Genomic DNA, 15,359 nt, shown 5'->3' with positions numbered 1-15,359 from the left:
AGGCAGCCTCCCCACCCCGGCCGCCGTTGCACCCATGTGGCCAATGTGACAGGACTCCTTGACTTGTCCTTAAGTTTAGAAAACTAATAGCTCTTCTGGCTTAATGACTCCATTCTTATCTATCCCTGATCCCCAACACACCTCTGTGTTTCATGACTCCCTTATTCCATGAAGTCTGCCTTCTCAGAAAAGCCTGGCCCACCAACTCCCCCCACCACCACCACCCCAGGACTCATGTGTCACCAAGGCCCTGGGTACACTATTCAGCTCTCTGAGCAAAGGCGCAGCTGAGTACTTGAATGCTGGAAGAACATGCTGCTCTTGCCCTAGCTCTGGGCAGACCAGGTAGAGGCTGTGAGAAGCAGTGGACGCCTCACAGCCACCCAGCCTTAAGGAAAGCAGAGGGCAGAAACCAAGAAGGGGACCCAGGCCAACATAAGGCATTTGGCTAGAGATAGAAGTGAGGGTCCCACCTGACTGCTCTCAGCTGGGTCCGCAGGAAGCCTGCAAGTGAGTCTGAGTGCCCTCCTGGTGTGGGGCAGCAACCAGCCAGCTGTCAGAAGTGCTGGCTTCTTTCATGGACCAAGAAGCCAGGATTGGACTCATAGCAGCCACAGGATGACCCCAGCCACGTGGCTGGCACTTAGGATGCACCTCAGGTGGTCCTAGCTAGTACAGTCACCAGAGTCAGACCTCTGAGGACCCCTGGGCCCAGCAAAGGGTCTGGTTTTGAGCAGGACAGGATAACTCTCATCACATTGCTCAAACACGCTGTAAAGTCCTCTTTGATTCCTGGAGCTGAGATAAGGGCTAACAGGCCAGAGTCCCCTGGAGCTGGGAGCCGGTTCACAAACAGATGTGTGGCAGAGCTGTCCCCTGCACTGAGGCCAAATTACAGACAGTCTGTGTCCCACACTCCTGGGGCCTCCACCCCTCCAAACAGCAGGTGGCTTCCGGGGCATAGGTGGGGCATCGCTCCCCTTGAGAACCAAGCCAAGCCCTACCCCACTGGGGCCCTGGGGCCTGTAGCAGCAGAGCCATGTCCCCTGGAGGAGGGGAGGTCATGAGAGCTGAAGTCAGGGGCAGAGTCCTATACAGCGTCCAGAGCTTCTTGGCTTGAGGTGCTAGTGTTCTGCTTCCAGGCAAGCTCTCCTGTACTTCCTCCCCAGGTCTCAGTTTCCTCCTCTGCAGGCAGCCTGATATTGTGGAAGCAGTCTGCATTCTGGGCACAGACAGATGTCAGTCAGAATCCAGGCCCCTTACAGATTAGCTGAGTCATCTTAGGCAATGCCTCATGCCAGTTGAGCTTTAGTTTTCTGGTCTGTGAACAAGGGGCTGTGGTGAGTGCCAGTGTCATGGTATGTATGGGGTGCTTGGCATGGTGCCTGGTGCAACATGAGCACTGGAGGACCATGTCATCATTACCCAGCCAGACTCTGAGGTCCTCTCCAGTTCTGTCCATTTCTGAGCTCATGGAGCTAGGTAAGGAATGGTGCACATCTGCCTCTCCTCTTGCTCGGTGCCCATGTCCTTGCTTCACTGCCTTCGGTATCTCCCCAGTTGAAATTCAACTCTCCCCAGTTGAATAGACTCTCTAGGCCCACCTCACCATGGAGCCTGCAGAAGTAGGGGCTTCTTCTCTAAATCCCCATCCCTGGAAAATCAGCAGAAAGGGGTTTCTGGGGAGCCACCTGGAGGTAAGAAAGCCACATGGCCAACCAGCTATTCCTTTGTGCTGCCTTAGATTTGGCCTCACTATGGAGTCCTGGCTGACAAAGGCAAGTCCCACTCTGCCCAGAACTTTCACTCCTGGGAAAGAGAGTACACCAGCTCCACATTCTCCCTACCCAGGCTCCTGTCCCTGTGACCACTGGTACAAGTGGGGAAAGGTTAGTGCAGCATTCTGATGAATTTCAGGCACCCTCTTAATGGAGGGTTTGTCATGCCCAAGTTGAAAAGGCATTACCAAAAGAAAAACAATTGTGTGACAGAGACAGAAGCTTCCTGAATGCTCTAACAGGGTTCCTTGTTCCCCACTAACACAAGGATTTCGGGATCTGTGCTAACAGTGTAAAAGACGAACAAATGGGTCCAGAGAATGACAGCCTGAGCATGACCAGCTCCACCAGCCAGGGGACATCACTCCCAGAGGAAAGGACTCCATCATCACCAGGCCCCAGACTTTTCCTAGGACTTCAGTTCTGTCATCAGCAGTCCCCACCAGAGATTTCCAGAGCAGTCTGAGAAAGCTCTTAACCTACATGTGGTACATTGAAAGATGTTGAAAACCAATATACCAAGAAGGGATAGTTTGCACCTGACTTCCCTAAAGATCTTTTGCCACTGTGAGCCTCTGTATGGGCAGCTAGTATATTAGCCTGTAGCTTTCTTCCTATTGCCAAGTGAGCTAAATGAATAAACCAGCCCAATTAAAGTGACACCTTTGCAGTAAAGCAAGGAAACTCTGTAACTAACCAGAAGTGCCTTTGAACATCTGTAGACTTGGCAGGAGTTCTAGCCTCACTTTGCCAGTTTAACCCAATGGAAAGGGGTCTTTGATGGCAGTGATATCATCAGACACCAAACAAAACAAAAGTTTTCAATGATCTCCTAGCTCCCTAAGCCAAGAGCTTTCACTTTTAGTGCTTAGGCTGAAACTCTTGGAATGACCCACAAAAGCATTGGCAGACCCTTAGAATGATCTTAAATTATGCCCAAATTTGGCTCAGATTATGCTGATGTTGCTCCACTGATGTGGCATCCTTGAACTGATGAGTTAGTGTCAGCTGCCATCACCCTTAGGTGAGCGCTCAGACTTACTGTCTTTCCTGTTAGGCATAGGCTGAAGTCCTTGGCAGAGTGTGGTGAGACAGCTCACCATCCTGGAATGTCTGGCTGTATTTCACACTAACTCCTCCATGCCTAGTCCCTGGGACCCAGGTCCATTGTGAGGGGTCAGAGGTACAGGACATTCCAAGGAGTTGATCCCAATTGTTTTGGAATAAGAAGAGCTGGAGGAGCTCAGAACTCCAGCTTGGCTCTGGAGACTGGGGGCTGAAGGATGGAATTCCCCTCCCTTTTTAGTAACTTACAAGTAATAAGCTTGGCATATTAGAATTTGAGGTTTCCACGGCTACCTGGGATTTCAACACACCCACTTCAACACACTGTAGGGATGAGGTTGCAGGAGGAGAGTAAAGGTAGAAGCAGTCTCTGCTTGCTCTGGGTTGTGTCCCTTCCCTTCCATTCCTTTTTAGTACCCTTTACCTGGCTTCACATCACCCCCAGCCATTCTCACCTGGAAAAACCACCCTTTAGAAGACCTTGCCAAGCCCCCAGTTAGAACCTACAAGAGGCTAGTCACCCCAATCCAATATTTCTAAGGGCTGGGCTCTGGAGGAGCTGGGAAAGATCATCTTATCCATCCCTCTGCCTATAGGTGAGGCTACTCTTGAAAAAATCCGTCTGTAGATTGGGGTCTAGGCATCCCCATGCAAAATAGCTCCCCCAGCATGAAGCCATCTGACACTCTCGCTGCATGTCCAAGGTCAGAAAACACTTCTTGAGCTTGATAGAGGAAGTCAAACTGACCTTTGCCCATTTTCCAGTTTTCTCATCATTTTCTCACTCAGCCTTCCCTTTCCACCAAGGGCCCATACTCCTCACAGAGGGCTGGGTCCAAAGAGGGGACCACAGTGCAAGTGATTTCTGGGACTAAGGATATGGAAGGTGTCTGCACAGGGCTTGGTTTCCCTCAGCAACCCCGTACTGCAATGGCCTCATTCCCTAGATGATGCTAGTGATACCAGCTGGCTTTCCTGGCCAGCCTGCCTACACTGGGTGCTGTTTATGACCCAGGGCCAGAGACTGGGAAGCAAGATGAAAAAAGGCCCAAAAAGCCCATATCCAAACCTCTCGCCCTCACACACTGCTGCGACACAGGCCTTATCTGAAGGGAGCTTTGCCGTATGTCAGTGGTTCCCAGCCTGTGGTTTTCAGAACCACTGATCAAATATACCCCTTCAAAGAGATTCTGAGTGCATTAGCCAACCCAGACCCTGCAAAGACACGGAGGAGGGAAACCTGCTTTAAGTAAGGTCATCTAAGGTTTCCTAAGACATTTGTGCACGGACCTGTTTCACAGTGCAATGCAGGGTTGGCATTAAGCACCGATGGTTATTGTTGGCTGGCAAAACAGTAAATACTCTTGAATTAGCAGGTAAATAGCCCCAAGCCCCTGTTCCAAGTTCTCTTGGATCCCACACCCTCAAATCTGTCCCCAATCCAGTATCTTCCTCTACTGACCCATATGGTAGATACTAGTCATATGTGACTATTTAAATTTTAACTAATAAAATTTAAAATTTGGTTCCTGCATTGCACTGGCCACATTTCAAGTACTCAGCTGACACATGTGACTCTTCTACTGCTGACTGTACTGGACAGCACAGAGAGCACATCCCCATCTCTGCAGGAACCGGACAGCAAGTGATACCCGGCACAGCAGCCTCGGGACCTTTCTGAGCTGGTGTCTGTTAAGATTAGCCATGCCTGTGCTGTACCAATTGTTAACTTTGGGGACTAGCACCTGAGTGCACTTGCTTTGAGTTCAGCAGGACTCCTCAGAACTCAATACTTAATACTCCCCAGCCCCCAGGAGCCCAAATTCAACTCACAGCCATGACTCTAAAGCCAAGGGCACGTGACTATATTTACATGAGCATGTCCCTGTGCCAAGGCTGGCCCCTCCTCCTGCCACCTTCTCCGTAAACTTAAGTGAAAGGATTCTGCAATGGGTGCATGTCACCTCACCCCACAGTCTACTCAGGTAAGATGCCAAGAATGAGTCCATCAGAATGTCTCTAGAGAAAGTAAAATCATCTACAATTTCTAAATAAAAGGTCACACTCCTTAGAACAATTAGCTTTTTATAAAAAGACAATGTACATATTTACACACATGTGCATATGTGGTCACACATGACTTAGTGGTTAGAAGCCTTTTCCAATTTTGAAAGTCACATCAAGGCGCTCACACTTCCCTCGCTGGGCCTGCTGAGGAGGCAGGTAGGCGCAGGGCAAGGCACTGTATAAATAAGCACAAAGGCTGAGAGCCTGTGGGGAATGTTAGTGTACACTTCTGATGAGAAATGTGGCCAGGTCCACAAGAAAAAGTGCTTCCCCCAGGCCCCTCCACCTGCACAGGGAGCAGGGCAGAGCTCCTGAGGCTTGGGACACCGTCCCACAGGGCCCATTTCTCCTTCACATTCCACTGGCTTTGGAAGAGTCCCCAGGGCTCAGCTGGGAGGGAGGTGCTCTTTGGGAATAGGATTTACTTAGTGCAATTGTCTCTTAGTGCAGAGCCAGCCCTGGGATTGGTGCTGTGCTTTTCTGAAGTCACTGGTCTGTTCCCTCAGGTCAGCTGAGTGACAGCCAGACCCTCTCCAGGCAGCTGGGCTGAGGGGACATCTGGAGGGCTGATTCCTGTCTGAGACCTCCACCTGACACCAGTCTCAGAACCCCAGCTTCCTAGGAGGCAGGGCCAGCTTTACCCACAAGATGAGCCCAGGCCCTGGCCTGCCAGGCCCAGGAAGCTGCCATCCCAAGGAGGGTGGCTCCAGCCCCACTTGGCAGTAGGGTCACATTTTGTATGTCAAGGGGCCCACAGGAGTCCTGCTTCCCTACACCACAGCCACCATGATGGCAGGTCCTGCTCACCTAGGAGAGCAAAAGGGCCGAGCCACAGGCCTAGCTACGGTGCACAAGGAATGGCCTGGATGGAGGGAAGCCTGACTGGGGGCAGGAGGCTGTCCAACCAACTGGTGTCCATATTCTTCAGGTCTGTGAAGACACGCTGTAGGCTCAGCCCGATATCTCCTAGAAGACGTAAAGAAGGTTGTGTGAGGATAGAGAGAAGGGAGGAGATGTGTTCTCCCCCACCTCCATCCCTGAAGACCACAGACACAGCAGCCTTTGCTGTCCAACCCACGGCTGCAACACCCATCACCTTTAGGCAAACTTAAGGACATGGGAGCAACAGTTAATTTGCATGCTGGCTGTACCCAGATAAGTTGAAGAAGGATGTTTACCTCTGCTGCTCCCTGGTCGTAGTCCCAAGCCTTCCCCTTCCTCCACTCCCACATGGCTCTCCCTTCTCCCGCAGGGGCTCCTTACCCCCAAGGCTGTCTGGCTCCTCCTTGCAACTGAAGTTTCCATAAACAGAGGTGGGCTGGGCCCCAGGTTCATTGAGAAGGTACCCCTTCCCATCCACATTTGTCGGCTGCCACTCTGACTGCTCCTGCTCCAAGAGCTGGGGACATAGACATAAGAAGCTATCAGCTCACTGCCAGTGCAGACTCATCCTGTGGCCTTCCCTTCAATGAGCCAAAGCTTCCAGCCAGGATCACACCCTTGGCCATTTTCACATCCTCAGACGGATGCAGACGAGGAGCTTACTTAGGACAGAGGCCTGGGAGGTGAGGGTCTGCCCTGGACTCACATTCCCACATCAACCCCTGGTACTGAATCTCTAAGACTTTCCTCCCAGCTGGGAGGACATGACAACTGGGAGCGTGGCTTAAAGAAATGGCTAGTATAGTAAGTCAAGAAAAGACGAGAAAAGCTAGAGATAAAAATGATGTAAGAATGATGCTCATGTCCCAATTTTCTCTGCTGATGGAGCAGAGCCTGCATACAGCTACTGCAAAAACGTTTTTATATGCACTTTTAAAATTGAAACAGAAAAAGAAGCCCCAAAGATAATTTGGAAAAAAAAAAGCCACGATATTACAGATCCCCAAGGCTGATTATTGAAACCTGATGTGTGCACTTCTGACTAGCAGGGCTGAGGCATGTTGGGGCGGAGGACGCAGGCCAGGGCCCTGGTCCTGATGGTGGCTGACTCAGAGCTGTCTGAGCCCTGAGGCCTGCTCAGGACAGTCTGCTGGAAATCAGGCTTCCCGCCTGTCCCCACTTCCAGTGTGTTTCCCACCAGCCAATAGGGCGGTGGTTGCCAGCCATGTAGACATGGCACTATGCAAGCAGCCAGGTCACAGCAGTTCCCTCTCCTTACCGAGCTGCAGCGACTTCAAAAGAGTGCCCTGGGAGGAAAAAGCTTTACCTTCATGATGTCATCAGGTAATTTCCCTTCCTCGTCTTCATCTGTTGTGGCTGTGGATAGGGAATAGTAGAGAAGATGGCGGTCAGCGAGGCTTGACCTACACTTCCAGCCCCATCAGTGCCCCTGTCCCTTCACTCATACATGCACATGCACACATACACACACTGACCTCCCAGTGGACATCTGCTTGCCATGGAAATTCCAGAACAGGACACTCTCCTAGTAACTCAGCCTCCCAAATCCTGAAGCCACACCTCTTCCCACCCTCTCACTTTCTTCCTCACCGTGGGTGACTGGGCTATAGAGGAGCCACGGGAACCAGCAACCTTAGACCAAAATGCAGCCCCTGGCCCCCTCCCTCTAGCCCGCCAGTCAGCTCTGGGCCAGATGTAGTTCTGAGCATCTTTTCTCCCCCAGGAAACCCCTCCCAAGACCCAAACAGGCAAGAAGGCCAGGCCCCAGAAGCACGAACCTTCAGAGACGGAAGGCATGGGTGACACCTGGAAGTTGTACAGGTCACTGGTGCTGTCCGGCACAATTTCCACTGGCACGTGCCAGTCAGGGAGAGTGCTACTGACAGCACACGGTGACAGTGCTTCAGGACAGCAGAAACCACACGTTAGAGCTGTGTGCTTTCTTAGTTTGCAAGACACCCAGCATCCCCTACCCTGCAGCCTGCTCCAACAGGCCACCACCTAAAAGCATGATGTCTCCTAGACCCAAGAGAAAGAGTCATCTCCTCCGCCCCAACCCATGTGGTCCCTGCCAGGACTGGCCCATCTTACCTGGAGTAAGGGCCCGCTCAACCTCCAAGTCTTGCCCCATGTAGCCCTGAGCTGTGTAGCTGCTATGGTCATCAGGCAGGGTAGAGCTGCTGAGGCCATCGGAGAAGGTATCAGGGCTGGACTCCCCATATGACTGCAGAAGGAAAATAGCTTAGGCCAGGCTGCTGTGGCACTTTTCCACTGCCCAGCCTGACTCAGGTGGCTGAAGACCGGCTGCTTAGGACCACACTCACCTTTCTCTTGGCCTTGCTCTTAGCGTCTCGGCTGAACTTGGACTTTCTCTCTGTGGTGGAGATAGGCTGTCAGCTTTGGTACAGGCACACCAACCCCAGTTGCCTGCCACCCTCCCTCCTTTCCTCCCCCCCTCCCTGCAGGCTTCCTGAGGGCCCAGAGTCCTTGGATACCTTTCCTTTGGTTCTTGGTGAGGGGTGGGAGCATCCGGTACACCCGCACAGCTGTGCTGCCTTTGTTCCTGCTCTGGTCCTTTACCTCCTCAATGTCCGGCAGGGAGTTCATGGCACAGCGAAAGTTGGCCTTCCACGTCTTAGGATCAGGCTCCTTTTCCCCTGCTTTGTATCGGCCTAGTGGGCAGGAGAGTGAAGGGGATCGTCAGGGCCATAGGTGGGGATCCTCAGCTACCCCCTGCCCTGGGAGGAGGAAGGCAACAGTTTCCAAAGCTCTCGTGCTGCCAGAGAGCCTCCTGGTCAACCAGCAGGTATTCTTGCATGACACTCTGCAGGCCCTGCACCCTGGGGCTTCTCAAATGCTCAGACTTGTAGAAACACATCCAGCAGACCTCACTGAAAGCCCAGCTGAAAGCACTAGAAGGCCCGTATACCCAAAAGTGCTCTTAGTCCTAGACCATGCCCAGATTCCCTGCTTGAGCTGTCAGCAGCCAGAGGGCAGGGACTGAGGCTTATTTGATCATTCCAAACATGGGAACGGGTACACAGTAAACATCAAAGAATAGTTACTGATAATCGGGCTAACTGGTCTGAGACCAGCCAAGAACCTCATTCTTCAAGGCTAAAAGGAAGCCACATGGGCCTTGGGCCAAGGACCTTGGTCAACATCAAGAAAAAGGAAGGTCTGGGTCTCTTTTAATATCCTGGCTCACAGCTACTTTTGCCAAGGAGAACTTTAATCCAGCCACAAACTCCATGAAATGGTGGCCCCTCTCCACAGAAACACAGGTCTGCCTTCTGCCCACCCTTGATTTCTCTATGCCATCACAGGGAGCTGAGAGAGCCGGTGAAGAGCCTCTGCGTTAACAGAAATGCCTTCCCTTGTCCCCTCCCTGACTCCTCCTGGGCAACAGTCACGCACCTGTGTGAATGGCCCAGCTCCGAAACAGACAGGCATCCTTGTTGATGTCCCAGCCATGTTTGGCAGCATGCTTCCATGGGATCTGGAAGATCCTCTCCTCCTGAACACACACACACACACACACACAAACAAAAACACAAGGTTGTGTAAGCTCAGAGACCACAGGCTTTTGGTCTGGGAAAAGGCCGACTTCCTCTTTTCAACCTGACAGCTGGCTTGGCTTGACCCATCCTGAGATTGGCTTAACCAGGCTGCATCACTCTGGATCTATCAGATGGGTTCTGATGAGCTGTGGCACCATCAGCTCAGAAAGACCTCCCTCTGCCTGTTACAGATGTGCTAGATGCTTCTCTGGCTTGTCAGCACCAACAAGAAATGAGAACTCTGTCCATTACATAGGGCTGCTCAGGACACCTGGGGCCACTGGCTTCCACACTGGGGGTTCTGGTCATACATCTCAGGAAACCCTGGGCCAGACTTGGATGCTGACTACCAGTGTGACCCTGGCACTATCACTGTACTTCTTTGCCCCTCACTGTTTTCTGTGAAACTAGAAAACACAGTGACAAATATAAAGACTAAGGTCTCACTGTTCTCAATACTGGTGGTTAACGGTATGGATTTCTGAGTCAAACTGCTCAGGTTCAAGTCTTGGCATCAAAGCCATTATCTACTTCTCAGTACCCATGTTTCCTTATCTGAAAATGGGTATATTAATGGGGTCTACCTCACAGGACCATTTTGAAGTTTAAATGACACAATGTAAGTAACGTACTTAGCAAGGTGCCACACTCACTTGTAGTACGTATAGTAAGCAGCAGCTATTATGATTATTGTTATTACTAAGTCTGCAGGGTCTGTGTTGGCCTCTATGCACCAGCTAGAAGCTTCCTGGGCCTGGGCAACTGCTGTAAGGTTAATTCTTGGGTCACCTGTCGGCAGTGCCATCTGTTGCTATATGTGTAGGAGTCTCCCTCACGAGAGACCAGAACTCCAGCTCTTCAGATACTGGACACTCAGTGGCCTTGGGTGGGTTCCCTGTCCTTACCTCTAAAAGAAAGGAAGGCAGAAGTCAGGAAAGTGGGGCCCAGGGCTGGGCCATGCACACTCCCTGCATGCAGGACCTGTCACTGTACTGGGAAACACATCTGCCTCCTCTGAATCACTTCCCTTTTTGAGCTGCATCTGAAGCTTTGGTCCCCTAAAGCAGTGGTCCCCAACCTTTTTTGGGCCACAGACCGGTTTAATGTCAGAAAATATTTTCACGGACCAGCCTTTAGGGTGGGACAGATAAATGTATCACGTGACCAAGACAAGCGTCCGACAAGAGTGAGTCTTAAAGTGTCAACCTGGAAATGCTGAGGTTGCCGGTTCAAAACGCTGGGCTTGCCTGGTCAAGGCACATATGGGAGTTGATGCTTTCTGCTCCTCCCCCCTTTTCTCTCTCTCTCTCTCCCCCCTCTCTATAATGAATAAATAAAATCTTTAAAAAAAAAAAAAAGAGTGAGTCTTAGATAGATGTAACAGAGGGAATTCGGTCATTTTTTAAAAATAAAACATTGTTCACACTTAAATATAAATAAAATGAAAATAATGTAAGTTATTTATTCTTTCTCTGCAGACCGGTACCAAATGGCCCATGGACCAGTACCGGTCCGCGGCCGGGGGGTTGGGGACCACTGCCCTAAAGAACATGAGTTAAAATGTAGCAGAAAACCCAAAGAGTTACACTCACTTTATTAATCCAGATCAGCCCTGGGATTTGGTTGGAATTAATCTGCATCTCTAGCCAGGGTCTCATGCGCATCCGAGTGATGGGCATGTTGGCTGTAAAGAGAAGACAGAAGGCTCCTGTTGGGAGTCTGTTTGAGCAGCCCCTGGGCACTGCCCCATCCCGCCCCAGGTCATTCAGTTACCCTCCCCTGCCCTCAGTCAGATTTCATGTACTACAATCATGGGGGAGGAGGCTTTTACTGAGAAAAGACTGCCCTCCAAATCTTTCAGCATCTTGGGCCAAACCATTCTGCCCCTTCCTTCACCCCCTCCTGGACAGTCTTGGGAGGCGACTGGTATGCAACTGATAGTCGCAGGATTTATGTGCAGGAAAGAGACAAAATACACATATCTTAATGCCAGAACTTTTCTTCCCAAATTCAGATCCTTTGGGAAGGGAGAGGCTTCTTTTGCCTGATGCCAAGAAACTTCCCTACTTGAACTGCCGCCCCTGGCTGTGCACTATCCCTAATTGGCAAGCAGTCACCCTGCACAGGAGACATCCTCTCCCCTACCCCCACCCATCTATTCTACGCCAAAAAGCTAGATAAATGAACCAAAGAACACCTGTAGCGCCTCCTCTCGCTGCTCCGGCGGGGGTAGATCCTGCAGCCAACTAGGGCAGCAAGTCCCAACCCCTGCCACCTGCAGAGACAGCCTGAAACCTAGGGCCTGCGCGCGGAGCACGGGGCACGGAGCATGAATGGTGTGGATGCACGCAGCGCACATACCCTGCCAAGCAGAGGCCCCCGGTGGTTCTGCGCACACAAATTTGCAAAAGCGGCCGGGCGCCGGCAACCTCGGTTGGTGGGCGGTCCACGCCACGGCCCGCCCTCCCGCGCTGCAGCCCGCCGCTCCTCCAACGCCCTCCCGAGCCAGCGCGAGGACCAAGGCAATGCCGCGCGCCCGCAACTCTCCCGACTAGGGTTTACAGCCCCCCACTTCCTGGTGCCCGGCGCGCCTTTGTTCGATGCCACCAGTACCCCCCGCGGCGAAGGCGGGCTCACCTCTGCAGCGGGCGCGAGTCGGCGGCTGTGCCCAAGGGTCCCGACGCGGCGAGCACGGTTCCGGGTGGAAGTAGGGAGATAGCAGAGGATGCCTAGGTCGCAGTACCGCTGGGTACTGCTGGCCTTGGCTGGGAACAGCTCCCGCTGGCCTCTGCTCGCTGAGCTCGGGCGCACGTCCTGCCTCGACGAAGGAGTGACGCGTTCTGCTAGGGCAGCGGCGCCGGCCAGCAATCTAAACACTTAGCGGGATTCCCCAGCCCAGGCTCGGCCCCGCCTTCCAGAGGGCCGCGAGGGCGCCCATTGGCCGGCGCCGCCCCATCATTTCGGGGAAATCAGGCTGTTGTAGAGCTAGCGGCTAAGGGGAAGTACAGGGCGGCTGCTCTTCCCCACCCCCTCCGCCGCCGCCCCGCCAGCTCCCACTCCGCCCCCACCTCAGCTCGTCTCCGAGAAAGGCTGTCCTGGAAAGCCTAACTCTAGCAGTCCGCAATTACCCCCCCAGGCCTCATTCTCCCAGGCCGCTAGCTCCAGAAGCCATCTCCTTACTCTCCTCTCGGTTTGGGGAGTTGGGGGTGAAGACGTCAGTCTCTGGAGCGCAGGTGAGGGGGTCACCCAGGCACCTGCCGCCTTCTTCACAGTGGACACCGAGATTGAATTCCTGAAAACCAGTCTGGTTCCACAAGTGTGCTAATGGGATGCCAAGAAGGGAGGGTTTCAGCCCTCTCTCATTGCCCTCTTCTTGAGGGGTGACCCACGTCCAGGTCACTCACCTGCCCGGGGGGAAGTCAAGGAGACCGTGCTCTGCCTGGGGTGCTGCCCGCGGCTGCCGGGCGAGAGGAAATCCCAGCCGCTAAGGGACTCGGGACCTCAGTTTCGTCAACTACAAAATAGCCCTATCTCACTGTTGTAGAGTGACAGATAATATCGGTGAAGCACCGTGCCCCACTTGGGCAGAAGTTGTATGGTTTGCGAAATCTCTAGTCTCAGTGACCAGGGAGACACCTCTCCCCCTTCTCCGCCTGCATGCTTGGGACTGCCCACAGCCGGCCTGAGGGAAAGGGAAAAGACTAGTCTCAGAGAAACCAGGACAGCTGAGTTGGGGTGGGGGTTGGGGTAGCATTGGTCCCTTCTAGCAGTCCTGCCTTAGGCCAACTCCACAGCCCACGAGGCCCTTGCGTGGGAACTCCTCAGTGGCAGCGTTGGTGTTGTCTTTGGGTCCTCAGGGCTTGGCCCGAAGAGGTTCTGGGTAGCATGGGAGAATTTCTTAGGGCTGGCCAAGGCCCTGGATCTAGCTAAAGAATTGTGGAACCCAGGTCCCAGGCCCCTTGGGAAGGGCAGCTAGTTAACTTTTGTGCTCGCAACTAGACCTTGCCTTACCTATGTACTCCTAGAGCCTGGGCTGAGTGTTCATTTCCACCCAGAACTCTGGCCCAGCAGACTCCTTCCTTCACCCCCACAAAGCTGCTGACTCAGAAGTAAACCGTTCTTCCTGGCTCCTGCTGGTTGTGTTAGGCTTTCAACCCAGCTCTCCCTCCACAGCAGCACCCAGTTGTAATGATGCAGGCTATAAATAGACACATTGATGCAGCATTCCACCTGCCAGTCACTCCACTGCCTCCCACAGAGGAAATGGATGAGTTAAGCCAACTGGTGGTAGGTGCAGGAGCTAGGAGAGGCAGAGGCAGGAGAAACTGTGAGGAATAGCCTAGCTGGTGTTAAGCAAAATAGAAGGTGCCGAGAGCCTGGAAGGATCGGAGTGCTTTAAATGCCAGATGAGAATGGAGACCCACTACAGAGACCAAGACCTTCTGAGCAACTGGCTCCTGAGTTGTGAAGTCTGTTCTGTGTGCAGCAAATGGATGTTTGTCTTGTCCCTAAGAAACTGAAATAGCCACTGGAAAATTAAGAATGAAATTAGGGAGAGGAAGTTTGAGAGATCAACCAAAATGACCCTGTAAAGGCAACAGGAGACTGTGAAAAGTGCTTTAAAAGAAGAACTTTATATTAACCCACAGATAATCATCCATATGTGTATATGTATATATACATATTCCATGCCATAAAATGTACTTCTGCAGTATCATTTGCAATGGGTACATATTATTTTATCATAAGGATAAATTCAAATTTACCCAGTTAATCCCTTATTGTAGGACATTTAGGTTATTTCCATTTTTTCATAATGCAAACAACACTGTGTAGCTAAATCTTTGCACTCATCAATAATTTTTTTATATAGAAATTCCCCAATGTTAGAATTTACCAATGAAATTGTCACTTACATCTCTTAAGTGTTCTTTGACTTATTTTTTCTTACTTTTAACTTTTGGGATTCAATTGTATCTTGAAGCCTATAAAAGAATTGCTTATCAGGATTGTGAGTGTAATACTCCAAATCACTGAAATAAAGCTACACCTTAATTTTTTTTTTTATTTTACTTAGTCATATTTGGAGAGAGAAAGAAGGGAGAGGAGCAGGAAGCATCAACTCCCATATGTGCCTTGACCAAGCAAGCCCAGGGTATTGAACTGGCGACCTCAACGTTCCAGGTTGATGCTCTAACCAGTGTGCTACCACAGGTCAGGCAGTACCTCAAATTTTTTTTGTAAATGCTCTTGGTGAATTCCACCCTAGATGTATCTTATATTCCCTGTAATGCTAAGCAGAATACAGAGCCTTCCCTATGTTTATCTTAGTAAATCAGGGCTGGCCCTTTACTCTCTCTGGCTCAAAATACTCATCCTCTGTGATTCCAGGAATCCCCTCTGGGCAGGTGATGTCCAAATCCAAGCTCTGGCTGGCTTCTGGACACTTCCCTACAACCCTATCCACATAGTCACACACATACAAGCAGAACTCCTGGCCTCCCCTTCCATACTGCCCCCAGCATCTTTCTCTTGTCCTATTTCCAACTCTTTTGCCTCACCTGATCTTCTGGGTTTTCCATTCCTGCACCAAGTCATGTTTGCACATTCCAGGACCACACTGTGTTGCCACAGCCTCCCTGGGACCTGCCCTTCCAGATGCCTCTGCACTAGGGTCATCTCCCTAACATTCAGTTCTCCCAGACATCTCAGCCCCATATTCAAACCACTGCTCACTCTGGTCCCAAGGGTCTCATTCCAACCTTCACTCCCACAGCTCCCCTACCCCTGGCAGTAACTAGAGGGTGGTGGAAAAGAACACTAATTGAGTCCAAAAGCCTGGGTTCTTGGGCCTTTGTTATTTGCTATGTGACCTTAGACAAGTTACTGTCTCTCACGGGCCTCAGTGTTCTCATCTGTAAAACAGATACTCTAGTCCATCTAATTGTCATAAGATGAATATCAATAGACTGTCAAATTCCTTTCT

General features: G+C 51.5%; 1 protein-coding gene across 3 annotated transcripts; it reads right to left on the bottom strand.

The window, feature by feature from the left end:
• Nucleotides 1-232: 232 nt before the first annotated feature.
• IRF1 (interferon regulatory factor 1) lies at nt 233-12,240 on the bottom strand. Of its 3 annotated transcripts, none has more exons than XM_066341709.1 (11): nt 12,011-12,240; nt 10,966-11,057; nt 9,231-9,330; nt 8,309-8,485; nt 8,138-8,187; nt 7,905-8,037; nt 7,592-7,714; nt 7,120-7,169; nt 6,174-6,309; nt 5,718-5,876; nt 233-1,222 (listed from the first exon to the last, which is right to left on the bottom strand). In XM_066341709.1, exons 2-10 carry the CDS (start codon nt 11,050-11,052, stop codon nt 5,752-5,754), a joined length of 981 nt encoding a protein of 326 aa, XP_066197806.1. In that variant the 5' UTR covers nt 11,053-11,057; nt 12,011-12,240; the 3' UTR covers nt 233-1,222; nt 5,718-5,751. The 3 variants fall into 3 exon arrangements, with proteins under 3 accessions (XP_066197806.1, XP_066197807.1, XP_066197805.1); XM_066341710.1 differs by lacking the exon at nt 233-1,222 and adding an exon at nt 1,300-1,321; XM_066341708.1 differs by lacking the exon at nt 233-1,222 and having other exon boundaries at nt 4,915-5,876; nt 12,011-12,239.
• Between the last annotated feature and the right edge of the window lie 3,119 nt (nt 12,241-15,359).

Source organism: Saccopteryx leptura, chromosome 6, assembly GCF_036850995.1.
Source record: "Saccopteryx leptura isolate mSacLep1 chromosome 6, mSacLep1_pri_phased_curated, whole genome shotgun sequence".
NCBI classification, from domain to species: Eukaryota; Metazoa; Chordata; class Mammalia; order Chiroptera; family Emballonuridae; genus Saccopteryx; species Saccopteryx leptura.
The sequence above is the reverse complement of the archived record's forward strand: the minus strand, read 5'-3'. Positions and strand labels throughout refer to the sequence as shown.